The 26643-nt window shown below is 47.0% G+C and overlaps 1 protein-coding gene across 1 annotated transcript in view; it reads left to right on the top strand.

Moving 5' to 3' along the window:
* aig1 (androgen-induced 1 (H. sapiens)) overlaps positions 1-26643 on the top strand; it is a 223368-nt gene that overhangs the window by 157492 nt on the left and 39233 nt on the right. The window contains exon 4 of the mRNA XM_070888637.1: positions 160-275. Within this exon, the coding sequence (XP_070744738.1) occupies positions 160-275 (116 nt within the window). The remainder of the gene's footprint in view (positions 1-159; positions 276-26643) is intronic.

Here is a 26643-nt window from a genome sequence, read left to right as displayed (position 1 = left end):
ACACCTATTTGCTCAAAGAGTGTTCTCGCATCTCCTCATTACGAGTGTGATTTTTCCTTTTCTTCAATTATTTGGGGGAGGTCGATCTGAATTGCTTAGATATATATATATATATATATATTTCTGCTGTCGGACTCAGTGTGTTTCCTTTTTTCACAGCACACCACAGTCCTACCCTTCATTCTAATTGAAATGAGAACAACACATCATCATTATCCCAACAGGAAGTCGGGACAGATTGCAGTTAGTTTCTTTTCGACTGCATACATTTTATGGTAAGTAGCTCTACTTAACAGCACCGCTTTCACAGCAGGGTTGAGTCACGGACTGCTATATTTGGATACAATGGATGCAATCATTACTAGTTCACACTTTGTGCTTCAGTTGCGCTGAAGCCACAATTACAGTTGCATCTTCAGCCCAAAGGATGCTTCAGTGATCTGCTGCAAAAATGAAGAAGTGACTTTCACCATGTATTATTTTTAGCCCTCCCAATTTTCCCACCCTGACTTTTTATTCTCCCACTCCTGTTTTCGTTAGTGCATGGGCAGCGCAAGGGGGTTCCCAACCCTCCAGGATTGTCCCGGAGTCTCCAGAAATGTAAGATTAATTTCCAGGACACAGTTGTAAGCAACCCGGGAAAAACATCATCGGGATGGGCATTGAAACAAATTGTCTATTTTATTTCAACACTTTTGCTTATTAGTTATAAAAAGTATTGGAGATGGCGGGGGGGGGGGGAAGGGTGGGAGGGTTGCAGGAGGGGAAAGGCTGTTTAGATCGAGTCAAGAACCATCCAGTCAGGTAACGAAGCGTCTGCTTGCTTTTCAATTGGCCGTGTTAAGGCGGCACACCACGGGGATGGACAACCAATGGCGGTCACATGAGGGCGGGGCCGTTGGAGGTGGGCAGTCACGCGATAAAACCTCTTGTAGCACGTTGGCATCCCAAACAGTGGACAAAAGGGTGGGTGGCTTACACCCCCCCCCACCCCCAGCGCCGCTCGCAAACCAAAGCATCTGAGAGCGTCATGCTCCCAACTTATATCACACTGCTGCCTCTGGAGGCACAGAGACCCAGCTCGCAAGGTCGTTCTGCTCCCCGCTGCTTGGGGCAAAAACTATTGGCAAATGGAAATGGCAGTTGCTGGCGACATTGGGTCGTGATTTTGGTCTGACTGCAGACGAGGTTGAACGAACGGCGGGGAAGGTTCAATGGCCAGAAATTGACCCGATTTGCGACGCCCGTTAGCGCCTCCTGGGGGTGGGGAGGCTGCCACCAGGGCGTGAAACACTTTTCACCCAAGGGGGTGGAGGGCGGGGGGGGGGGGGGGCACTACCATCTCCCGTGAAATTGCGCTGGAGTTAGCGGAGACGCTGCCACGCCGGTAGTTCCCCTGGGTCATCGCGTAACCGCCGATGATGTCATCGCCGCGCACGCCGACATCTCAGTACCGCGCCCCGACCCCTTGTTGCTCCGCTGTGGATATTGCCCCGCGAGGCCGGGGCGAGCGGTTGTCAGTGCCAGCCTCACTGTCGCGAACTGGGGCCGACATCCGCTCGAGGTGGGGGCGGACGTTAAATGGGAGGCGTGGTGACCAAGGCAGCAGCCCGGCACCAAAAACGGAGCGCCGGGCTGCACCATGGCGGCCCAGAACCACGCAAATGGGAGCGCCCCGCACCGCTGCCGTGGCAGTTTTGCCGACTCACCGGTCGGCCTGGCCTTTCCTCCCATTTGCGTGGTTCTGGGTCGCCATGGTGCAGCCCGGCGCTCCGTTTTTGGTACCGGGCTGCTGCCTTGGTCACCACGCCTCCCTGGCGGCCCAGAGGAAGGCCATCAGAAGCAGAGTGCCTAGCAGCCCTCCCCTTTAAGCGAAGGGGAGGGCGTTGAACCATGTCAGCGCTAGGCTTCCACGCCGTGGCACAGGAAGTCTCGACCCGAGCCGGGTACCGCCCCTAATCAGGGCGCTGGGGAATTTCTCCCCCACAGAGTCACTTTGGAGTGACTACCTTGTCTCACTTATTTAAAAAAGACCAAGAAAAGCACTCAAGCTTCAAACGGCTATAACTTCTCTTCAGTAACACAATTGAATTGGAAGATACTGAAGTGACAAGCGACATAAATAAGAGACCAAATCGAACACCAACACCACAGCACACCACCCACGCAAAGTACTGAAGTGGCGCAGACAAGGACTCTGTTGAAAGCCTGATAGGCGGTGGATTAACTTAGACACTTTGAACAATGATTAACTCTGCAGGTTGCAATCAAGGTACAGCAGCGAAGGGTGAGTCAGCCCGCGTGCATATTTCGGCGCAGAGTGAGCAGAGAAATGATAACATGCCTTTTCAAGTTTAATTTCTCCCTGCACCGACAGTGCTAACCCATCCTGGGGTACAGTTTCACGGACAACAGCCACGCTCCGATACTTCGCCCATTGCCCCGAGTTTAACTGCCCCCAACTGCCGGAAACTAGGCCGGGACAATGGTGGGGGGGTGGCCAGGGGATGGCGGGGGTGTGCGGCAATGAAAATAACAGGAGTTACTTGTCCCCTCTGATCCTGCTTCCTTCCCGCCGTGTCCCCATGACAACCCACTCTTTCGAGAAGGCGAGGGGACACCGCAGAGTGGAAGATGGGTCCTACTTTACATATGCAGGTCGGGTCCAATGATGTCAATTTGGCCGGTTTTGGTGCGGGACGCTTCCTTCTTTTGTTTAAATAAGAACATAAGAAATAGGAACAGGAGAGGGCCATTTGGCCCCTCGAGCCTGCTCCACCATTCAATAGGATCATGGCTGATCTAATCATGGACTCAGCTCCACTTCCCTGCCCGCTCCCCATAACCCTTCACTCCCTTATCGCTCAAAAATCTGTCTATCTCCACCTTAAATATATTCAATAACCCAGCCTCCACAGATCTCTGGGGCAGAGAATTCCACAGATTTACAACCTTCTGAGAGAAGAAATTTCTCCTCATCTCAGTTTTAAATGGGCGGCCCCTTATTCTGAGACTATGCCCCCTAGCTTTAGTTTCCCCTATGAGTGGAAATATCCTCTCTGCATCCACCTTGTCGAGCCCCCTCATTATCTTACATATTTCAATAAGATCACCTCTCATTCGTCTGAACTCCAATGTGTATAGGCCCAACCTACTCAACCTATCTTCATGAGATCCTGTCATTGCCCCCTGTCCGTGCCGAGTTCATTGGCTGCTATCAGGCTGCCCCGCATCCTCCCCACCTCCCCGTCAATATCGAGGTCTATTCCAACGTGGAAAGTACCATAGCCCAACTTGATCCTGCCCTCGCCCGATAACCTCACGCTCCGCCCTGCAGGTAGATGTAAAAGATCACACACCACTCTTCGAGGAAAAGCAATGAGTTCTCCCCGGTGTCCTAGCCAATATTCTTCACTTGAGCACCACCACAAACGGATTGTTTAACTCATTTGCTGTTTATGCGACACAAAATTGGCTGCCACGTTTGCCTACATAACAGCGACCACATTCCAAAAGCACCTTCGCTGGTTTGTAAAGCACATTAGGGCACCCTAAGGATGCGAAAGGCGCGATATAAATGCAAGTTCTTTCTTCGGAGCAATCGGGCGGGAACCCAAACTGATTTTTCGCTTCCTGTAATCCCAGGATTACATTGGACAAAATATAATCCAGTTACAACACAGTTATATTACAATGTGTCAGCCTCCGAGGCAGAAGGTGTTGCGTTCACTTCCTACTCCATGGGCCTTGAGCTCAAAGATCTCGGCTGACACTCCTGTGCAGGACTGAGGGAGAGCTGCAATGACGGAAGTGCTGTCTTTCGGATGTGCTGCTCTCTCAGATGCACATGAAAGATCCCATGGCACTATATCGAAGGAAAGCAGGGGAGTTCTCCCCGGTGCCCTGGCCAAAAATGTATCCCTCAATCAACAAAACAAAAATAGACTACCTGGTCATTATCACATTGCTGTTTGTAGGAGCTTGCTGTGCGCGAATTGGCTGCCGCATTTCCTACATTAAAAAAATGACCATACTTCAAAAGTATACTCCGACCTGAAGCTGTGCCATTCTCGGGGTTAAACTAATATGGCAGGGGGATGGGAACCTATGCAGGGAGACAGAGGAAAGTAAAATGGGGGCAGAAGCAAAAGATAGAAGGAAGAAAAGTAAAAGTGGAGAGCAGAGAAACCCATGGCAAAAGTAAAAAAGGGCCACATTACAGTAAAAGTCTAAAGGGACAAAGTCTGAAGGCTTGTCTCTTTTATGAGGGGGAAAATAGAGTATGAGAAGAAGCTTGCCAGGAGCATACAAAATGACTGCAAAAGCTTCTATAGATGTGTGAAGAGAAAAAGATTAGTGAGGACAAATGTAGGTCCCTTGCAGTCGGATTCAGATGAAATGGCAGACCAATTGAAAAATACTTTGGTTCTGTCTTCACGAAGGAAGACACAAATAACCTTCCGGAGGTACTAGGGGACCGAGGGTCTAGTGAGAAGGAGAAACTGAAGGATATCCTTATTAGGCGGGAAATTGTGTTAGGGAAATTGATGGGATTGAAGGCCGATAAATTCCCAGGACCTGATAGTCTGAATTCCAGAGTACTTAAGGAAGTGGCCCTAGAAATAGTGGATGCATTGATGATCATTTTCCAACAGTGCATGGCAGATGCAGTATAATGTGGATAAATGTGAGGTTATCCACTTTGGGGGAAAATACACGAAGACAGAATATTATCTGAATGGTGGCAGATTAGGAAAAGGGGAGGTGCAACGAGACCTGGGTGTCATGGTTTATCAGTCATCAGTCATTGAAAGTTGGCATACAGGTACAGCAGGTGGTAAAGAAGGCAAATGGTATGTTGGCCTTCATAGCTAGGGGATTTGAGCATAGGAGCAGGGAGGTCTTACTGCAGTTGTACAGAGCCTTGGTGAGGCCTCACCTGGAATATTTGGTCTCCTAATCTGAGGAAGGACATTCTTACTATTGAGGGAGTGCAGCGAAGGTTCACCAGACTAATTCCCGGGATGGCAGGACTGACATATGTGGAGAGACTGGATCAACTGGGCCTTTATACATTGGAGTTAAGAAGGATGAGAGAGGATCTCATAGAAACATACAAGATTCTGACGGGATGGGACAGGTTAGATGCGGGTAGATTGTTCCCGATGTTGGGGAAGTCCAGAACCAGGGGACACAGTCTTGGGATAAGGGGTAGGCCATTTAGGACTGAGATGAGGAGAAACTTCTTCACTCAGAGAGTTGTTAACCTGTGGAATTTCCTGCCGCAGAGAGTTGTTGAAGCCAGTTCATTGGATATATTCAAGAGGGAGTTAGATATGGCCCTTACGGCTAAAGGGATCAAGGGGTATGGAGAGAAAGCAGGAAAGGGGTACTCAGGGAATGATCAGCCATGATCTTGTCGAATGGTGGTGCAGGCTCGAAGGGCCAAATGGCCTACTCCTGCAATAATTTTCTATGTTTCTATGTTTCAATGCGAGGAGTATTCGTAATAAAGTGGACAAATTAACTGCGCAGGCAGCTATTAATGAATATGATATAATTGGGATTACGGAGACATGGCTCCAGGGTTACCAAGGCTGGGAACTCAACATCCAAGGGTATTCAACATTCAGGAAGGATAGACAGAAAGGAAAAAGAGGTGGGGTAGCGTTGGTGGATAAAGAAGAAATTAACGGAATTGTAAGGAAGGACATTAGCTTGGATGATATGGACTCTGTATGTGTAGAACTGCGGAATACCAAAGTGCAGAAAACGCTAGTGGGAGCTGTGTACAGACCACCAAATAGTTGTAGTGAGGTTGGGGACAACATCAAACAAGAAATTAGGGATACGGGCAATAAAGATACAGCAGTTATCATGGACGACTTCAATTTACATATAGATTGGGCAAACCAAACTGGTAGCAGTACGGTGGAGGACGATTTCCTGGATTGTATTAGGGATGGTTTTCCAGACCAATATGTCGAGGAACCAACTAGAGGGCTGGCCATCCTAGACTGGGTGATGTGTAATGTGAAAGGACTAATTAGCAATCTTGTTGTGCGAGGCTCCTTGGGGAAGAGTGACCATAGTATGGTAGAATTCTTTATTAAGATGGAGAGTGACACAGTCAATTCAGAGACTAGGGTCCTGAACTTAAGGAAAGGTAACTTCGATGGTATGGGTCGTGAATTGGCTAGAATAGACTGGCTAAAGATATTAAAGGGTTGACGGTGGGTAGGCAATGGCAAACATTTAAAGATCACATGGATGAACTTCAACAATTGTACATTCCTCTCTGGAGTAAAAATAAAATGGGGAAGGTGGCTCAACCATGGCTAACAAGGGAAATTACGGAAAGTGTTAAATCCAAGGAAGCGGCACATAAATTGGCCAGAAAAAGGAGCAAACCTGAGGACTGGGAGAAATTTAGAATTCAGCAGAGGAGGACAAGTGGGTTTAATTAAGAGGGGCAAAATAGAGTGTGAGAGGAAGCTTGCTGGGAACATAAAAACTGATTGCAAAAGCTTCTCTAGATATATGAAGAGGAAAAGATTAGTGAAGACAAACATAGATCCCTTGCAGTCAGAAGCAGGTGAATTTATAATGGGGAACAAAGAAATGGCAGACCAATTGAACAAATACTTTGGTTCTGTCTTCACTAAGGAAGACATGAATAACCTCCCAAAAATACTAGGGGACTGAGGGTCTAGGAAGAAGGGGGAACTGAGGGAAATCCTTATTAGTCAGGAAATGGTGCTAGGGAAATTAAAGGGACTGAAGGCCGATAAATCCCTAGGGCCTGATATTCTGTATCCCAGAGTACTTAAGGAAGTGGCCATAGAAATAGTGGATGCATTGGTGATCATTTTCCAACAGTCTATCGACTTGGGATCAGTTCCTATGGACTGGAGGGTAGCTAATGTAACACCACTTTTTAAAAAAGGAGGGAGAGAGAAAACAGGAAATTATAGGCCGATTAGCCTGACATTAATTGGAATCAATTATTAAAGATAAAATAGCAGTGCATTTGGAAAGCAGTGACAGTATCAGTCCAAGTCAGCATGAATTTATGAAAGGGAAATCATGCTTGACAAATCTTCTAGAATTTTTTGAGGATGTAACTCGTAGAATGGACAAGGGAGAACCAGTGGATGTGGTGTATTTGGACTTTCAAAAGGCTTTTGACAAGGTCCCACACAAGAGATTGGTGTGTAAATTTAAAGCACATGATACTGACAGTAATGTATTGACGTGGATAGGGAACTGGTTGGCAGACAGGAAGCAGAGAGTCGGGATAAACGGGTCCTTTTCAGAATGGCAGGCAGTGCCACAGGGCTCAGTGCTGGGATCCCAGCTCTTTACAATATACATCAATGATTTCGATGAAGGAATTGAGGGTAATATTGCCAAGTTTGCAGATGACACTAAACTGGGTGGCGGTGTGAGCTGTGAGGAGGATGCTAAGAGGCTGCAGGGTGACTTGGACAGGTTAGGTGATTGGGCAAATGCATGGTAGATGCAGTATAATGTGGATAAATGTAAGGTTATCCACTTTGGGGGCAAAAACACGAAGGCAGAATATTATCTGAATGGTGGCAGATTAGGAAAAGGGGAGGTGCAACGAGACCTGGGTGTCATGGTTCATCAGTCATTGAAGGTTGGCATGCAGGTACAGCAGGCGGTGAAGAAGGCAAATGGCATGTTGGCTTTCATTGCTAAGGGATTTGAGTATAGGAGCAGGGAGGTCTTACTGCAGTTGTACAGGGCCTTGGTAAGGCCTCATCTGGAATATTGTGTTCAGTTTTGGTCTCCTAATCTGAGGAAGGATGTTCTTGCTATTGAGAGAGTGCAGCGAAGGTTCACCAGACTGATTCCCGGGATGACAGGACTGACATATGAGGAGAAACTGGATCAACTGGGCCTGTATTCACTGAAGAATGAGAGGGGATCTCATAGAAATGAATAAAATTCTGACGGGTCTGGACAGGTTAGATGCATAACGAATGCTCTCGATGTTGGGGAAGTCCAGAACCAGGGGTCACAGTCTAAGGATAAGGGGTAAGCCATTTAGGACCGAGATGAGGAGAAACTTCTTCACTCAGAGAGTTGTTAACCTGTGGAATTCTCTAACGCAGAGAGTTATTGAGGGCAGTTCGTTAGATATATTCAAGAGGGAGTTAGATATGGCCCTTACGGCTAAAGGGATCAAGGGGTATGGCGAGAAAGCAGGAAAGGGGTACTGAGGTGAATGATCAGCCATGATCTTATTGAATGGTGGTGCAGGCTCGAAGGGCCGAATGGCCTACTCCTGCACCTATTTTCTATGTTTCTATGTTTCTGTGTATTTCATTGGCTGTAAGGTGCTTTGAGATTTCCAGTGATCGTGAAAGGCACTATATAAATCCAAGTCGTTTTATCAGAATTAAGGGCGCTGAAATTCCAGAAGAACATCTCTGACCGGAGAATTTTTTCCAAAGTACCTGGTGGTCCCAGAGGAGCTTGGGATTCCAGTGGGGAGACCTTCTCTTCCTGCGCTGCGAAGCGCCCTTCCGTCCTCCAGGTTCCCACGCAGAAGGTGCAGCCAGGTTTGACTGCTCAAACAATCAGGCACAATATTCTCAATTAATAGCAATGGGAACTCCATATCTACGAGATCTCATTGCTATTAATGAGAAAAAAAAACAAATGCAATAACATCAAATAAAAAAATCACATAATTAAAATTAATTGAGATTAAAGTTAATAAATATCTTCGAGAAAAAAAATTCCGAGTTTTTAAAAAGTTTTATTATTATGGTTTAAAATACATTTTAGGTCGTGGGCAGGGTTTAAAAAAATAAAATGTATAGTTTTATTTTATTTTTTATGGTTTAAGTGTATTTTAAAACTCTTATGCCAGGTAAAAGTAAGCTAAGTGCCTGCTTTTATCAGGCGCAAGAGTTTTGAGGACATTTGCTGGGGAAGATATGGGTAAATCCCGCAATCCAACCCGTGCAACTGTCCTCGCTCCCGGGATGCGGAGGATCGGTAAAGGTGGAGCTTGACAGATCGGAAAAGCCGGTTTTCAGCGCATTGTGTGCTGAAAACCGGCTTTTGCGATGCCTTCCCGGGTCCGTACACACTCCGTATGGACCCGGGAAGGCCGGGATTTCTGATCCATTGTTGTTGCAAGAGCGGTGAAGCAGCTGAGGTTGGTCCTGCTACTGTAATTCAAACGTTCAATCCCATTTTCTCTCCTCCCCCCCACTCTGAAGATTGACCTGGTCCACACCACTTGCAAGGGGACCCGCGAGCCAGTGGTGATAGAAAACCTTGTGCAACACCATCATCATAGGCAGTCCCTCGAAATTGAGGAAGACTTGCTTCCAGCTTTGAAGTGGAGCTGAGTCCATGATCAGATCAGCCATGATCTTATTGAATGGCGGAGCAGGCTCAAGAGGCCAAATGGCCAACTCCTGCTCCTGTTTCTTATTTTCTTACACGCCAAAAAGTAATTCATTGGCTGTAAAACATTTTGAGATGACCGGTGGTTGTGAAAGGCGCTACATCAATGCAAGTCTTTCTTTCTTCATTAACTGAATTTAAATTCCTCAGTTGTCATGGTGGGATTTGAAATCTTGTCTCCAGATCATTAGACTGATTCCCGGGATGGCTGGACTGACTGGATCGACTGGGCCTTTATACACTGGAGAGTTTAGAAGGATGAGAGGGGATCTCATAGAATCATATAAGATTCTGACGGGACTGGACAGGTTAGATGCGGGAAGAATGTTCCCGATGTTGGGGAAGTCCAGAACCAGGGGACACAATCTTTAGATAAAGGGGTAGGCCATTTAGGACTGAGATGAGGAGAAACTTCTTCACTCAGAGAGTTGTTAACCTGTGGAATTCCCTGCCGCAGAGAGTTGTTGATGCCAGTTCATTGGATATATTCAAGAGGGAGTTAGATATGGCCCTTACGGCTAAGGGGATCAAGGGGTATGGAGAGAAAGCAGGAAAGGGGTACTGAGGGAATGATCACCATGATCTTATTGAATGGTGTTGCATTTTCGAAGGGCCAAATGGCCTACTCCTGCGCCTATTTTCTATGTTTCTATGTAAGTCCAGGTCCTTGGATTACTAGTCCAGTAATATAACCATTATGCTACTGTACCCATTGGACCATTTTCCGACAGTGTGGCTAGTGGCTAATGTATTGGACAGCACTGCATTATCCATTGTTGGTCCAAAGAAGAATGGTGGCAAGACATACCCTTGGGGACTGATAGTTACACCACCGACACCGGTTATTACAGTCCGATAGGTCATCCTTTTAGGTAGCTTTGACGTGAGACCTTTTGTTCCAGTGCATGCGATCATTTCCCCTCGCCCCTGCTATCTTTGATTGACCCATTGACTGTTTTGCCGTTAATCCTGCTCACTTGGCCCCATTTTCACCTCGAGTGCAGTCGTTGTTCTTCCTGGAATCTTCCGCGTAGTTTTAACCTCTTCAGCACTTCTTGAAAGGCTTCAAACCTCTCTTTGATCTTGCTTTTTCTTTCACGATGAGCAACCTTTATCCCTCTCTATCTGATAATGGCTTTAATATCTCACAGATATAAGATTAAGAAAGCAGAGATTTAGGAGCGAAAGCAGGAGAAAGCATACATTTTTCCCGCGAGCGTTGTGAGGCTGTGGAGGTGAATATCAGAGTTAGTGGTTGCAGAGGAGGCCATGATGATGTCCACATATAGGTTAGATAGGTGGCTGAAGGATAGGAGGATAAAGGGGTAGCAGAACTCATGGGATTGTCAAGGAACTTTTATTTTTATAGCGCCTTTAACGTAGTAAAACATCCCAAGGCTTCTTCATCATCATCATCATCGGCAGTCCCTCGGAATCCAGGAAGACTTGCTTCCATTCTAAAAGTGAGTTCTCAGGTGACTGTACAGTCCAATACAGGAATTACAGTCTCTGTCACAGGTGGTGCAGACAATGATTGAAGGAAAGGGTGGGTGGGGAGCCTGGTTTGCCACACGTTCCTTCCGCTGCCTGCGCTTGCTTTCTGCATGCTCTCGGCGACGAGACTCGAGGTGCTCAGCGCCCCTCCCGGATGCTCTTCCTCCACTCAGGGCGGTCTTTGGCCAGGGACTCCCAGGTATCGGTGGGGACGTTGCATTTTATCAAGAAGGCTTTGAGGGTGTCCTTGAAACGTTTCCTCTGCCCACCTGGGGCTCGCTTGCCGTGTAGGAGTTCCGAGTAGAGCGCTTGCTTTGGGAGTCTCGTGTCAGGCATGCGGACGATGTGGCCCTGCCCAGCGGAGCTGGTCGAGTGTGGTCAGTGCTTCGATGCTGGGGATGTTGGCCTGATCGAGGACGCTGACGTTGGTGCGTCTGTCCTCCCAGGGACACCACAGGGGCTGCAGCGATGCAAAGGAAAATTCAAGCTCCCGAAAGGTTCTGATCAGCATTTCAGCTCGGGTCTTGCAGGATGCTGAAAGGCTGCAGAGACTAATTAGGCAGCACTGCGAGAAAGCGCCAGGCAGCTGGTACAGTCAGTGCGGAAACTGTGTGCGACGGGCAGCTTACCACACAAATCCTTTGCTGCCAACTGCTGCACTCACCAAACTCCTGCGTCTTGAGAGACCATTTCATTCTGACAGTTCAGCCCAGAATATCTGATCAAGGGGTGGAATTTTCAAAGTGCCAATTGTCAACTCGAGCATTGTTGGCGTGGTCACTCTGCACCGTGTAGGAGACCAAAGAACACAAGAAAGCATTGAACAAGAGAAGGCCATTCAGCCCACCAAAGAAATAAAGGGGGCGAAATTCAATGCATTTGCGTCTCCCGTTAGCGCCCCTAGGGGCGGCGCTATCGGGCTGAAATTGCCTTACTGCGCCGGCCCGGCACTGACAACAACTCCCGCCATATCGGGCGGGAGTTTAGCAACGGCAATACGGCTTTGCGCCCCGATCTCCTGCGCCCGGAGATTGTGACGTCATCGCCGCGCGCATCGCCCCGGCCCCGAAATTCACTTTCGCCCTCAGCAGCAGCTCCAGCGAAAACATCGGCAGCTGCAGGGGGCGTGTCTCGGGCGGCCGGCCGTTACCGGGGCGATAGCTAAAGGGGAGGCGGCCGAGTTAATTTAAAAAAAAACTTCCCTTACTTTTCGCGGCGCTGCTCCGCTTTCTTCGCGGGATTCTGGGCGCGGTCGGTCAGCCCGGCGCTCTGCGTGAAGTCCGGGGCTGATCACGCAGCTCAATCACTTCCCAGCTGGTCCCTTTTTACTTGGCAGAGCCGGCAGCATGGGCCTTTCCCTTTAAGGGAGGGAAGATCCCTTTGGACGCGACAGCGCTGCAAAGCCCAGTGTGCACCGTTGCAGAGACATCCGCCCCCTTAGCGCTCCAAGAGAGAAGTGCAGCGCTTGATTTAGCTCTCCACCTCATTCCGGGAGCGCTAAAGCACATTTGTCGAGAGGGGAAACTTCAGCGCCTGACAAGGTGATGAATTTCTCCCCCAAAGACGTGCATTATATCGCGCTCCTCACGGCCCAAAGCGTTTTACAGCCAATGATGTACTTTTGGAAGTGTAGTCACTATTGTAATGTAATCAAGGCTTCTACTTCCACAGGACATGTACTATCTTCCAAAACCTTTCCCTTTTCTTGAAATCCCTCCGAGCCCTTTGTTGCCCTCGGGTTGTGAGTCTTTGGAATTCTCTACCCCAAAGGGCTGTGGATGCTCAGTTGCTTTTTGGGCAGTAAGGGAATCAAGGGATATGGGGATAGTGCAGGAAAGTGGAGTTGAGGTCGAAGATCAGCCATGATCTTATTGAATGGTGGAGCAGGCTCGAGGGGCCCCATGGCCTACCCCTGCTCCTATTTCTTATGTTCTTATGTTCTTATCTCACCAATCTCTAGCAGCTCTACACTGCCTCGCGAATGTTCTATTCCCAGTCATCTGTTCATTTCCTTATTCCTTCAAATTCGTGAACATGAGGTCATCCATAACTCGGCTGCCTATATCCTAACTCGCACCAAGTCCCGTTCCCCCATCACCCCTGTGCTCGCTGACCTACATTGGCTCCTGGTTAAGCAACGCCTCAATTTCAAAATTCTCATCTTTGTTTTCAAATCCCTCCATGGCCTCGTCCCTCTCTAGCTCTGTAATCTCCTTCAGCCTCACAACCCTTCCCCAAGCTATCTGTGCTCCTCTAATTCTTCCCTCTTGAGCATCCTTGATTATAATTCTAATCATAATCTCGAGTTTAGAAGAATGAGAGGTGATTTCATTGAAACATACAAAATGCTTACAGGGCTTGACAGGGTAGATGCAGGGAGGATGTTTCCCTTGGCTGGGGAGTCTAGAACCAGGGGTCACAGTCTCAGGATAAGGGGTCAGCCATTTAGGACTGAGATGAGGAGATATTTCTTCACTCAAGAGGGTGGTGAATCTTTGGAATTCTCTACCCCAGAGGGCTGTGGAGGCTCAGTCGTTGAGCATATTCAAGACAGAGATCGAGAGATGTTTGAATATTAAGGGAATCGAGGGATATGAGGATAGTGCGGGAAATGGAATTGAGGTGGAAGATCAGCCATGACCTTATTGAATGGCGGAGCAGGCTCGAGGCCTACTCCTGCTCCTAAATCTTATGGTCTTATGCTCAACCATCGGCAGCCGTGCCTTCTGTTGCCGAAGCCCCAAGCTCTGGAACTCCCTGCATAAACCTCTCCGCCTCTCCACCTCTCTTTCCTCCTTTAAGATGCTCCTTAAAACCTACCTCTTTGACCAAGCTTTTGCTCATCTGCCCTAATATCTCCTTATGTGGCTCGGTGTCAATTTTTTTGTCTTATAATACTCCTGTGAAGCACCTTGGGACGGTGTATGATGTTAAAGGCGCTATATAAACACAAGTTGTTGTTGTTCATCAATGGCAGCAGAGCCTGCAGCTGTCTCGGTTATACTCTCGAACTTCCTCCATAAAGCTCTCTGTCTCTCCACCTCTGCCTTCACAAACAAGTCTCTTCAAATCCCACCTTTCTGACAAAGTTTTCAATCATTAATTCTCACTATTTTGGGTTTGGTGTCCGACTTCCGTACATCTATTGGAATGTTCTACTCGTTTACGGGCACTATATAAATGCAAGTTAGTTCTGTATCATGTAGTCAATACATTTTGTACTGTATAATCTATTCTCATGAGTTTAGAAAAACAAGGGCACTCAAAGAATCGTACAGCACCGAAGAAGGCCAATCGGTCCATCGTGCCATTGCTGGCTCTTTGAAAGAGTGATCCAATTACAGGTTGTACCTCCCTTATCCGGAACCCTCGGGATGTGGCCTGTTCTGGATAAGGGATTTTTCTGGATGAGGGGTGGTCACGTCAAATTGGATCGGACAGGCACTGAGCAAGGGAATATCGGAGCTGTCTGGCTTGGGGCTGGGAGTGCGGCAGAGAGATCATGGGTGGGGGAGGGGGAGCGGTGGATCGCGGGGTCAGGCCAATGATTGCGGGAATTGGCAACAAGGAAGGACTTCAATTCGTTCATGTCAGAATTCTGCGCATGCGCCACCCGGTGTCCGGGAATGGTTCTGGATGAGGGGTGGTTCTGGATAAGGGAGTTCTGGATAAGGGAGGTTCAACCTGTATTCCTGTTCCCCTGCCCTTTCCCCATAGCCCTTCAATTTTTTTTCCTTTATTTGGACTAACACCCTACTGGGTTATTAGTACAGGCTTCTGGCATAGTAGTCCAGTAACACAACCATTACACTACCGTACTCTCACGGGTAGTTTATATGCTCAACGGAAGTTGCTTTTACCAGGGACGAAACATAAAACAATCTTTTAGCTTGCCTGGGCAATCGGAGAAACATCTCTCACCCAACTTGTGTTGGAGCTTTAAACAAGAGACACTATGACCAGGAAGGCAGTCTGAATTTTGGAACGGGTACACTGCATGGGGAGGCAGGCTGCAAAAGGCTGCGAAAGATAAGAAATTACAGGGAGAGGACGTTCCTCCCCGGACCGTAGCACAGAACGCAAAGAGGTCAAATTTGTTGAAGTTAAGTAAAAAGCTGTCGCTTTATCCGCCGGTTGTAGAAGTCCTGATCTGGAGCAAAACTATTTTAGCAAAATCCGTTGGTATTGAGTTACATTTGTCAATCAACAAGAACAACTTTCATTTATATAGCGCCTTTCACGACCACCGGAAGTGTGTTGCAGCCAATGAATTATTTTTGGAGTGTAGTCACTGTTGTAGTGTAGGATACAACGCCTTTTAAAATGCCCCAGGACACTTCACAGGAGCGATTATCAAACAAAATTTGACACCGAGCCACATAAGGTGATATCAGGTCAGGTGAGGTAGGTTTTAAGGAGCGTCTTAAAGGAAGGAAGAGAGGTAAAGAGATTTAGGAGGGAATTCCAGAGCTTGGGGCCCAGGCAGCTGAAGGTACAGCCACCAATGGTTGAGCGATTATAATCAGGGATGCTGGAGGCCAGAATTGGAGGAGCGCAGAGATCTCGGGGGGGTTGTAGGGCTGGAGGAGGTTACAGAGATAGGGAGGGGCAAGGCCATAGAGGGTGTTGAAAACAAGGATGAAAACCTGAGAAAGATCACGTAAACCAATAAAGTCCATTCTTTATAATAAAAACATACAACTGAGTTGTGCCAGTGCTTCGTTGTGATGCACTGGGATCAAGCAGTGCAGGTATTATCAAAAGCCAGCAGATTTCCCGCCTGCTCTCACGGCTTGTGTGTGCTGAGCACATGATGCACACAGCAAAGGTCCCAGAAACAGGCGACTGATTCACAGCACTGAGAGAGAGGGGGAGGGACAACATAAATACAAAATATATTATTATAATTGATTGAGTGCACGGAAAAGAAAGAAAGACTTGCATTTATATAGCGCCTTTCACGACCTCAGGACGTCCCAAAGCGCTTCACAGCCTATTAATTACTTTTATTGAAGTGTAGACATTGTTGCAATGTAGGAAACGCAGCAGCCAGAATTGGAGGAGCGCAGAGATCTCGGGGGGGGGGGTTGTCGGGCTGGAGGAGGTTACAGAGATAGGGAGGGGCGAGGCCATGGAGGGTGTTGAAAACAAGGATACAGCAAGTTCCCACAAACATTCCCACATTCCACCAACGACGCTCTGGGCTCCCCCCCCCCCCCCGGCCGCTGGCCTCACTCAGCGGCAGAGTCTCTGTCGCGCACGTGGTGTGCACAGTGGCTGTGGTCACTCTGACCTCTCTGACCTCTCCTCCTTCCGCAAAAGTGGACTCTGACCACTTGGGACCAATGCCTGCCCCCAGCCAGGGCTCGGTTTTCTCACCACCTCACCGAAAGACGCAGCTCACCGCCAAGCTTACGGCTCGCACCCCGCTGTAGGCGACTAGGCTCATACAGCAGTGCCCGGTCTCCAGTCATCTTGGACCCCCCTTGCCACTGGACCAAGACGTTGCTCAGCTAAGCCCGTGCGGTAGCCGGTGTACAACGACCACCCCATGTTAAAAGAACTCAGGCACAGGACTCTTCCACCCTTCAAAATGAAGTTCGGGATCTGGAACGTCAGGACCCTCATGGACAACTCCCACAAACAGCAATGTGATAATAACTAGATAGTCTGTTTTAGTGATGTTGGTTGAGGGATAAAATATTGGCCAGGACACCGGGGAGAACTCCCTTGCTCCTCTCCGAAATAGTGCCATGGGATCTTTTACATTCACCTTGGTTTAACGTCTCATCCGAAAGTAATGAAAGATATGAGCACAAAACTAACCAACCTCAAGGAAGACTTGAATTTACCCACAAATTATTACGTGGATTCGGTTCCCATGTAAATACACTCCCAGTTGAACAAGCTGTTGGTTACATAGAAACATAGAAAATAGGTGCAGGAGTAGGCCATTCGGCCCTTCTAGCCTGCACCACCATTCAATGAGTTCATGGCTGAACATGCAACTTCAGTACCCCATTCCTGCTTTCTCGCCATACCCCTTGATCCCCCTAGTAGTAAGGACTTCATCTAACTCCTTTTTGAATATATTTAGTGAATTGGCCTCAACAACTTTCTGTGGTAGAGAATTCCACAGGTTCACCACTCTCTGGGTGAAGAAATTCCTCCTCATCTCGGTCCTAAATGGCTTCCCCCTTATCCTTAGACTGTGTCCCCTGGTTCTGGACTTCCCCAACATTGGGAACATTCTTCCTGCATCTAACCTGTCTAACCCCGTCAGAATTTTAAACGTTTCTATGAGGTCCCCTTTAATAGAAAATAAATCAGTGATTACCTCATTGGCGTTGGGCCTTGAGGCTAAAAGAGTGAGGTTTCACAATGCTAGGAGGAACATGAAAATTCCTGAGCGACTGGAAACTTGGAAAAGTCATGGTACCAACGGCAACCAGCCAAAAATTAAAATGCAAGATGTAAAACTGCATCGGTGTTTTTGGAGTTCAGTTTGTTTAGGGGAGTGAGAAAAGAAAAGAACATAAGAAACAGAAGTAGGAGTAGGCCATACAGCCCCTCGAGCCTGCTCCGCCATTCAATAAGATCATGGCTCAGATCATGGACTCAGCTCCACTTCCCTGCCTGCTCCCCATAACCCTTTACTTCCTTATCATTCAAAAATCTGTCTATCTCCGCCTTAAATATATTCAATGACCCAGCCTCCACAGCTCTCTGGGCAGAGAATTCCACAGATTCACAACCCTCTGAGAGAAGAAATTCCTTCTCATCTCAGTTCTAAATTGGCGACCCCTTATTCTGAAACTATGCTCTCTGGTTCTAGCCTCCATCGCGAGGAGAAACGTCCTCTCTGCATTTAAACTGTCATGCCCCTGTCAAAAAAACATTGCAGAATTCGATCTCAAGACATTAAATGGGCTTGGAAATGTGTCTGGTCGAACTTGCAAGGCCGGTGGAAGGAATGGCACCAACGAGACAAATCGACCTTTCTTATTTCAAGCTGTCTTCTATTTTTGAGGTACTACGGGTTGAACCTCCTTTATCCAGAACTCCCTTATCTGGAACCACCCCTCGTCCAGAACCATTCCTGTCCACCGGGTGGCACATGCGCAGAACTCCCACCTGAACAAATTGAAGTCCTTCCTCACTGCCGACTCCCGCAACCACTGGCCTGACCTCACGATCCACCCTCACCCCCTCCCCACTCCTCATGATCTCCCTGCCACATTCCCAGCCCCAAGCCAGCTAACCCCGATATCCCCTTGCTCAGTACCTGTACCATCCAATTTAACGTGACCACCCCTCGTCCGGAAAAATCCCTTATCCAGAACTGGCCAAGTCCCGAGGGTTCTGGATAAGGGTGGTTCAACCTGTATTATATATTTTAAATCCAGTAATATACAACAACACATACGTGATGGTTTTAACATAGAAAACAACTCTTATAGGTGCTTATATAAACTGAGAAAGAAAGACTTGTATTTATATAGCGCCTTTCACAACCACCGGACATCCCAAAATGCTTTACAGCCAATGAAACACTTTTTGAAGTGGAGTCACAGAAGTAATGTAGGAAACGCAGCAGCCAATTTGCGCACAGCAAGCTCCCACAAACAGCAATATTCTAATTAGGAGCAGGAGTAGGCCATTTGGCCCCTCGAGCCTGCTGCGTCATTCAATAAGATCATGGCTGATCTTTGACCTCAACTCCACTTTCCTGCCCAATCCCCATATCCCTTGATTCCCCTTGACTCCACAAATCTATCGATCTCAGCCTTGAATATACTCAACCATTCAGCCCTCTGGGGTAGATAATTCCAATGATTCACAGCCCTCTGAGTGAAGAAATTCCTCCTCATCCCAGTCTTAAATGACCAACCTCTTATCCAGAGACTGTGCCCCCTAGTTCTAGACTCTCCAACCAGGGGAAACAACCTCTCTGCATCTACCCTGCCAATCCCCCTTCACAATCTGATATATTTCAGTGAAATCCCCTCTCATTCTTCTAAACTTCAGAGATTTTAGGCCTAATCTACTCAGTCTCTCCTCATCGGACAACCCTCTCAGCCCAGGGATCAATTTAGTGAACCTTTGTTGCACTGCCTCCAAGGCAAGTATGTCCTTCCTCAGACAAGGAGACCAAAACTGTGCACAGTACTCCAGGTGTGGTCTCACCAAAGCCTTGTACAATTGCAGTAAGACTTCCCTACTGTTGTACTCCAACCCCCTTGCAATAAAGGCCAACATGCCATTTACCTTTCTAATTGCTTGCTGTACCTGCATGCCAAGTTTCTTTGTTTACTGTACGAGGACACCTAAATCTTACTAAACACCAATATTTTACAGTTTCTCATCATTTGAAAGAATAATCTGTTTTTATATTCTTCCTACCAAAGTGAATAACCTCACTTTTCCCCACATTATACTGATCAAATAATCTGTTTTAGTGATGTTGATTGAGGAATAAATATTGGCCAGGACACTGGGGATAACTCCCCTGCTCTTTTTCGAAATAGTGCCATGGGATTTTTTACGCCCACCTGCGAGAACAGATGGGGCCTTGGATTGACATTCATCCAAAACACAGCACCTCCGACAGTTTTGCACTGCAGTGCCAGCCTGAATTTTTGTCTCAAGTGTTTGGAGTGGGATCTGAACCCACAACCCTCTGGCTCAGAGGCAAGAAGTGCCACCCACTGAGCCAGTGGCTAACACCACTGCTAAGAGTCACTATCATGACAGAGTCATCTACAGTTGGATCCTGCAGAGCCAGATATTGGACCCAAATGCTTGAGCCAGGTTCTGTTTGACTGCGCCAGACTTTGTGAAGTAAACCAGCTGCCCAGGGAACATGTAGTCTTGATTAACAACAAGCTCGTAAAATTCTTTGTGCTACATGTGGGAAACTGAATATTGATAGTTTACTTACAGTGTAAGTGGTTTCCCTTAGGTGTTTTCAACGTTACACGAGTTCTGGACCTGGGAGTGATTACTGTACTGAACAGATGAATGAATCACGGACAAGTACCTCGGTCTCAACCGGCAATGCTTTATTAAAGCTAAACACACACCTGCACCCAGTAAAACCACACACAACCTGGTGTGTAAAACAAACAAATGCAGTACAATACACAGAGTGGCCTGTCTTAACAGGCACCTAATGTGAAGTATCCCAACATCTAAAACACCTCCCCTGTAAACCCCTAAGAATTTGGTTGGGAGAACGCACGATACCCCCTCACACCGTAGCTGTGATCTTAAAAGATGTGTGTGCAGAAGTGCTCACCAATTTCACTGGCTTACTCGCTGCTTCTTCCGATGAAAAGATGTCTCTTCTGGTTTCTTCTCTCCGTCACAATACGGAGGTTTGGATTCTAGTCGGGGCGAAGCAGCGAGGCAAGAGAGAGAGAGCTGTGTCCACATGGCATGCTTTTAAATCCCAAGTTCGTTTGCCTTTTCAGGCTGAATAAAGTTTGTTTCGAGGCTTCTTGTGGGTGTGTCTTCTGCTTTTGCCCAATAAAGTTCCTTGTTTTCGAGGCTTCCTGTGTTTGAGTCCAGTGATGGGTTTTCGTTTCCAGGCAGTCTGGGCTTAATGGTTCTCCATTGTTCTGGTAACTCATCCAGGTAATCACTGATTGACGAGGTCACCTTGCCTAATAATGGACTCCATTAGCCCACCTCCTGCCTTATATTGGCCATTGTCATTCCAGACTCCCTGCCCATCATTCTAAGTCCAACATGGAGCCGCACCTGGGCCCCTCCCACAAACAGCGTCCAGCTTTCTTTCTGTGGTGAGAAAAATATTAAACGCAATGTCCAGACAATGTCCAATAAATCCTTGGGGGTTCGATGCTTCCAGTCGTTACAACAGTGGTTTATGGATGCAATCTGGAATTATTTTTCTCTAATGTCTTGGTACGCCCTGAATGTGGGCGACATCCGGGCGGGAGCTCTCAATCTCGGTGGCAAATGCAATTCTCGCCAAAGTACCGCTGAGGATGGAGGGGGAACACTTAAAATTAAAAAATTATGCAAAACAAAATAATTACTGGGAAACCTTCAGGGAACCACATCCACCTGAATCGCTGTAAAAGAAAATATAAAAGAAGTTCACTAACCTTTTTTTTGCAGGTCTTCATACTTACATAAGAACATAAGACATAGGAACAGGAGTTGGCCATATGTCTCCTTGATCCTGCTCCGCCATTCAATAAAACCAAAACACGTACGCCACCTTGGATACTGTTGGGGGAACATGGCTCATCAGGGGAAGGCAGCAGCAGCCAAGTTCATGGCACCATGGGTGGCTCTGCTGCGAAGGAGGGCAGGAAAAAGAGTGGGAGAGCTATAGTGGTAAGGGACTCTATTGTGTGGAATAGATAGGTGTTTCTGCAGCCGCAAACAAGACTCCAGGATGGTATGTAGCCTCCCTGGTGCAAGGGTCAAGGATGTATCGGAGCGACTGCTGGGCATTCTGGAGGCGGAGGGCGAACAGCCAGTTGCCGTGGTGCATATAGGTACCAACGATATAGGTAAAAAGCGGGATGAGGTCCTACACGCTGAATTTAGGGAGCTAGGAGTTACATTAAAATGTAGGACCTCAAAGGTAGTAATCTCAGGATTGCTATCAGTGCCATGTGCTAGTCAGAGTAGAAATAGCAGGATAGCTAAGATGAATACGTGGCTTGAGGAGTTGTGCAAGAGGGAGGGATTCAAATTCCTGGGACATTGGAACCAGTTCTGGGGGAGGTTGGACCAGTACAAATCGGACGGTCTGCACCTGGACAGGACTGGAACCGATGTCCTAAGGAGAATGTTTGCTAGTGCTCTTTGGGAGGATTTAAACTAAAGGTGACGTCACAGCCAAGGGGGTGAGTAATTGGCTGGTGATTGGTAAGTAGCTTTTCTTTTTCTTTTCTTTATCAGTAAATAACCTTTAGCATTGTTCTTGGTAAATTAAGTTCATCTAAGGGTTAAGTCATGGAAGGAGAGCTCGGACACGTGTTATGCTCCTCCTGTACTATGTGGGAAGTCAGGGACGCTTCCGGTGTCCCTGACGACTACGTGTGTGGGAAGTGCATCCGCCTGCAGCTCCTTACGGACCGCATTGCGGCACTGGAGCTGCGGGTGGATTTACTCTGGAGCATCCATGATGCTGAGAATGACGTGAATAGCACATTTAGTGAGTTGGTCTTACCGCAGGTAAAGGATACACAGCCAGATAGGGAATGGGTGACCAACAGGAAGAGCAGTGCAAGGAAGGTCGTGCAGGGGTTCTCTGCGGGCATCCCGCTGCAAAACAGATACACCATTTTGGGTACTGTTGGGGGGGATGACGCATCAGGGGAGGGCAGCAGCAGCCAAGTTCATGGCACCGTGAGTGGCTCTGCTGCACAGGAGGGCAGGAAAAAGAGTGGGAGAGCTATCGTGATAGGGGATTCAATTGTAAGGGAAATAGAAAGATGCTTCTGCGGCTGCAACCGAGACTCCAGAATGGTATGTTGCCTCCCTGGTGCAAGGGTCAAGGATGTCTCGGAGTGGGTGCAGGGCATTCTGAAAAGTGAGGGTGAACAGCCAGTTGTCGTGGTGCATATAGGTACCAACAATATAGGTAAAAAACAGGATGAGTTCCTACAAGACAAATTTAGGGAGCTAGGAGCTAAATTAAAAAGTAGAACCTCAAAAGTAGTAATCTCAGAATTGCTACTAGTGTCACGTGCTAGTTCGAGTAGGAATCACAGGATAGCTCAGATGAATTCATGGCTTGAGGAGTGGTGCAGAAAGGAGGGATTCAAATTCCTGGGACATTGGAACTGGTTCTGGGGGAGGTGGGACCAGTACAAACCGGACGGTCTGTACCTGGGCAGGACCGCAACCAATGTCCTAGGGGGAATGTTTGCCAGTGCTGTTAGGGAGGAGTTAAACTAATATGGCAGGGGGATGGGAAACTCTGCAAGGAGACAGAGGGAAGTAGAATGGGGGCAGAAGCAAAAGATAGAAAGAAGAAAGGTATAGTGGAGGACAGAGAAACCTAAGGTAAAAAGCAAATAGGGCCACATTACACCAAAATTCTAAAGGGGCATAGTGTGCTAGAAAGACAAGCCTGAAGGCTCTGTGCCTTAGTGCGAGGAGTATTCGGATAAAGGTGGACGAATTAACTGCGCAGATAGCAGTTAACGGATATGATGTAATTGGCATCACGGAGATATGGCTCCAGGGTGACCAAGGCTGAGAACACAACTTCCAGGGGTATTCAACATTAAGGAAGGATAGACAGAAAGGAAAAGGAGGCGGGGTGGCATTGCTGGTTAAAGAGGAAATTGATGCAATATTAAGAAAGGACATTAGCTTGGATGATGGAATCGGTATGGCTGTAACTACGGAATACCAATGGGCAGAAAACACTAGTGGAAGTTGTGTACAGACCACCAAACAGTAGTAAGGTTGGGGACAGCATCAAACAGGAAATTAGGGATGCATGCAATAAAGGTACAGTAGTTATCACGGGTGACTTTAATCTACATATTGATTGGGCTAACCAAACTGGTAACAATGCAGTGGAGGAGGATTTCCTGGGGTGTATTCGGGATGGTTTTCCAGACCAATATGTCGAGGAACCAACTAGGGGGCTGGCCATCCTAGACTGGGTGATGTGTAATGAGAAAGGACTAATTAGCAATCTTGTTGTGCGAGGCCCCTTGGGGAAGATTGACCATAACATGGTAGAATTCTTTATTAAGATGGAGAGTGACACAGTTAATTCAGAAACTAGGATCCTGAACTTAAGGAAAGGTAACTTCGATGGTATGAGATGTGAATTGGCTAGAATAGACTGGCAAATGATACTTAAAGGGTTGACGGTGAATAGACAATGGCAAACATTTAAAGATCACATGGATGAACTTCGGCAATTGTACATCCCTGTCTGGAGTAAAAATAAAACGGGGAAGGTGGTTCAACCGTGGCTAACAAGGGAAATTAGGGATAGTGTTAAATCCAAGGAAGAGGCATATAAATTGGCCAGAAAAAGCAGCAAACCTGAGGACTGGGAGAAATTTAGAATTCAGCTGAGGAGAACAAAGGGTTTAATTAAGAGGGGCAAAATAGAATACGAGAAGAAGCTTGCTGGGAACATAAAAACTGACTGCAAAAGCTTCTATCGATATGTGAAGAGAAAAAGATTAGTGAAGACAAACATAGGTCCCTTGCAGTCGGATTCAGGTGAATTTATAATGGGGAACAAAGAAATGGCAGACCAATTGAACAAATACTTTGGTTCTGTCTTCACGAAAGAAGACACAAATAACCTTCCGGAAGTAGTAGGCGACCGAGGGTCTAGTGAGAAGGAGGAACTGAAGGATATCCTTATTAGGTGGGAAATTGTGTTAGGGAAATTGATGGGATTGAAGGCCGATTAATCCCCAGGGCCTGATAGTCTGCATCCCAGAGTACTTAAGGAAGTGACCATAGAAATAGTGGATGCATTGGTGATCATTTAACAACAGACTCTGGATCAGTTCCTATGGACTGGAGAGTAGCTAATGTAACCCCAATTTTTAAAACGGGAGGGAGAGAGAAAGCGGGTCATTATAGACCGATTAGCCTGACACCAGCATGAGGGAAAATGTTGGATGCAATTGTTAAAGATGTAATAGCAGCGCATTTGGAAAGCAGTGACAGGATCGGTCCAAGTCAGCATGAATTTATGAAAGGGAAATCATGCTTGACAAATTTTCTAGAATTTTTTGAGGATGTAACTAGTAGAGTGGACAAGGGGGAGCCAGTGGATGTGGTGTATTTGGACTTTCAAAATGCTTTTGACAAGGTCCCACACAAGAGATTAGTGTGTAAAATTGAAGCACATTTTACTGGGGGTAATGTACTGACGTGGATAGAGAACTGGTTGGCAGACAGGAAGCAGAGACTAGTAATAAACGGGTCCTTTTCAGAATGGCAGGCAGTGACTAGTGGGACACCGCAAGGTTCAGTGCTGGGACCCCAGCTATTTCCAATATACATTAATGATTTAGATGAAGGAATTGAATGTAATATCTCCAAGTTTGCAGATGACACTAAGCTGGGTGGCAGTGTAAGCTGTGAGGAGGATGCTAAGAGGCTGCAGGGTGATTTGGACAGGTTAGGTGAGTGAGCAAATACATGGCAGATGCAGTATAATGTGGATAAATGTGAGGTTATCCACTTTGGTGGTAAAAACAGGAGGGCTGATTATTATCTGAATGGTGACAGATTGGTAAAGAGGGAGGTGCAACGAGACCTGGTTGTCATGGTACATCAGTCATTAAAGGTTGGCACACAGGTTCAGTAAAGAAAGCAAATGGCATGTTGGCCTTCATAGCAAGAGGATTCGAGTATTGAAGCAGGGAGGTCTTACTGCAGTTGTACAGGCCTTGGTAAGACCACACCTTGAATATTGTGTACAGTTTTAGTCTACTGATCTGAGGAAGGACATTCTTGCTATTGAGAGAGTGCAGTGAAGGTCCACCATACTGATTCCCGGGCTGACAGGACTGACATATGAAGAAAGACTGGATCGACTAGGCTTATATTCAATGGAATTTAAAAGAATGAGAGGGGATCTCATAGAAACATATAAATTTCTGACGGGATTGGACAGGTTATATGCAGGAAGAATGTTCCCGATGTTGGGGAAGTCCAAAACTAGGGGTCACAGTCTAAGGATAAGGGGTCAGCTATTTAGGACTGAGATGAGAAACTTCTTCACTCAGAGAGTTGTGGGCAAGTGGAATTCTCTACCACAGAAAGTTGTTGGGGCCAATTCGTTAGATATATTCAAAAGGGAGTTCGATTTGGCCCTCAGGGCTAAAGGGATCAAGGGCTATGGAGCGAAAGCATGAATGGGGTACTGAAATGCATGATCAGCCGTGATCATATTGAATGGTGGTGCAGACTCAAAGGGCCGAATTGCCTATCCTGCACCTATTTTCTATGTTTCTCTGTTTCTATGGCTGATCTGATCATGGACTCAGTTCCACTTCCCCGCCCACTCCCCATAACCCCTTATCCCTTTATCGTTTAAGGATCTGTCTATTTCTGTCTTAAATTTATTCAAGGTCCCAGCTTCCACAGCTCTCTGAGGCAGCGAATTCCACAGATTTACAACCCTCTGAGAGAAGAAATTTTCCACATCTCTATTTTAAATGGGCGGCCCCTTATTCTAAGATCACGCCCTCTAGTTCTAGTCTCCCCCATCAGTGGAAACATCCTCTCTATATCCACCTTGTCAAGCCCCCTCATAATCTAATACGTTTCGAAAAGATCACCTCTCATTCTTCTGAATTCCAATGAGTAAAGGCCCAACCTACTCAACTTTTCCTCATAAGTCAACCCCCTCATCTCCGGAATCAATCTAGTGAACCTTCTCTCAACTGCCTCCAAAGCAAGTATATCCTTTCGTAAATATGAAAACCAAAACTGCACGCAGTTTTGGCCTCACCAAAAGCTTATATAGCTGTAGCAAGACTTCCTTGCTTTTATACTCCATCCCCTTTGCAATAAAGGCCAAGATTCCATTGGCCTTCCTGATCACTTGCTGTACCTGCATACTATGCTTTTGTATTTCATGCACAAGTACCCCAGGTCCCGCTGTACTGCGGCACTTTGCAATCTTTCTCCATTTCAATAACAACTTGCTCTTTGATTTTTTTTCTG

The sequence above is a fragment of the Pristiophorus japonicus genome, chromosome 9, assembly GCF_044704955.1.
Source record: "Pristiophorus japonicus isolate sPriJap1 chromosome 9, sPriJap1.hap1, whole genome shotgun sequence".
Lineage (NCBI taxonomy): Eukaryota > Metazoa > Chordata > Chondrichthyes > Pristiophoridae > Pristiophorus > Pristiophorus japonicus.
This window is presented reverse-complemented; position numbering and strand designations above follow the sequence as displayed.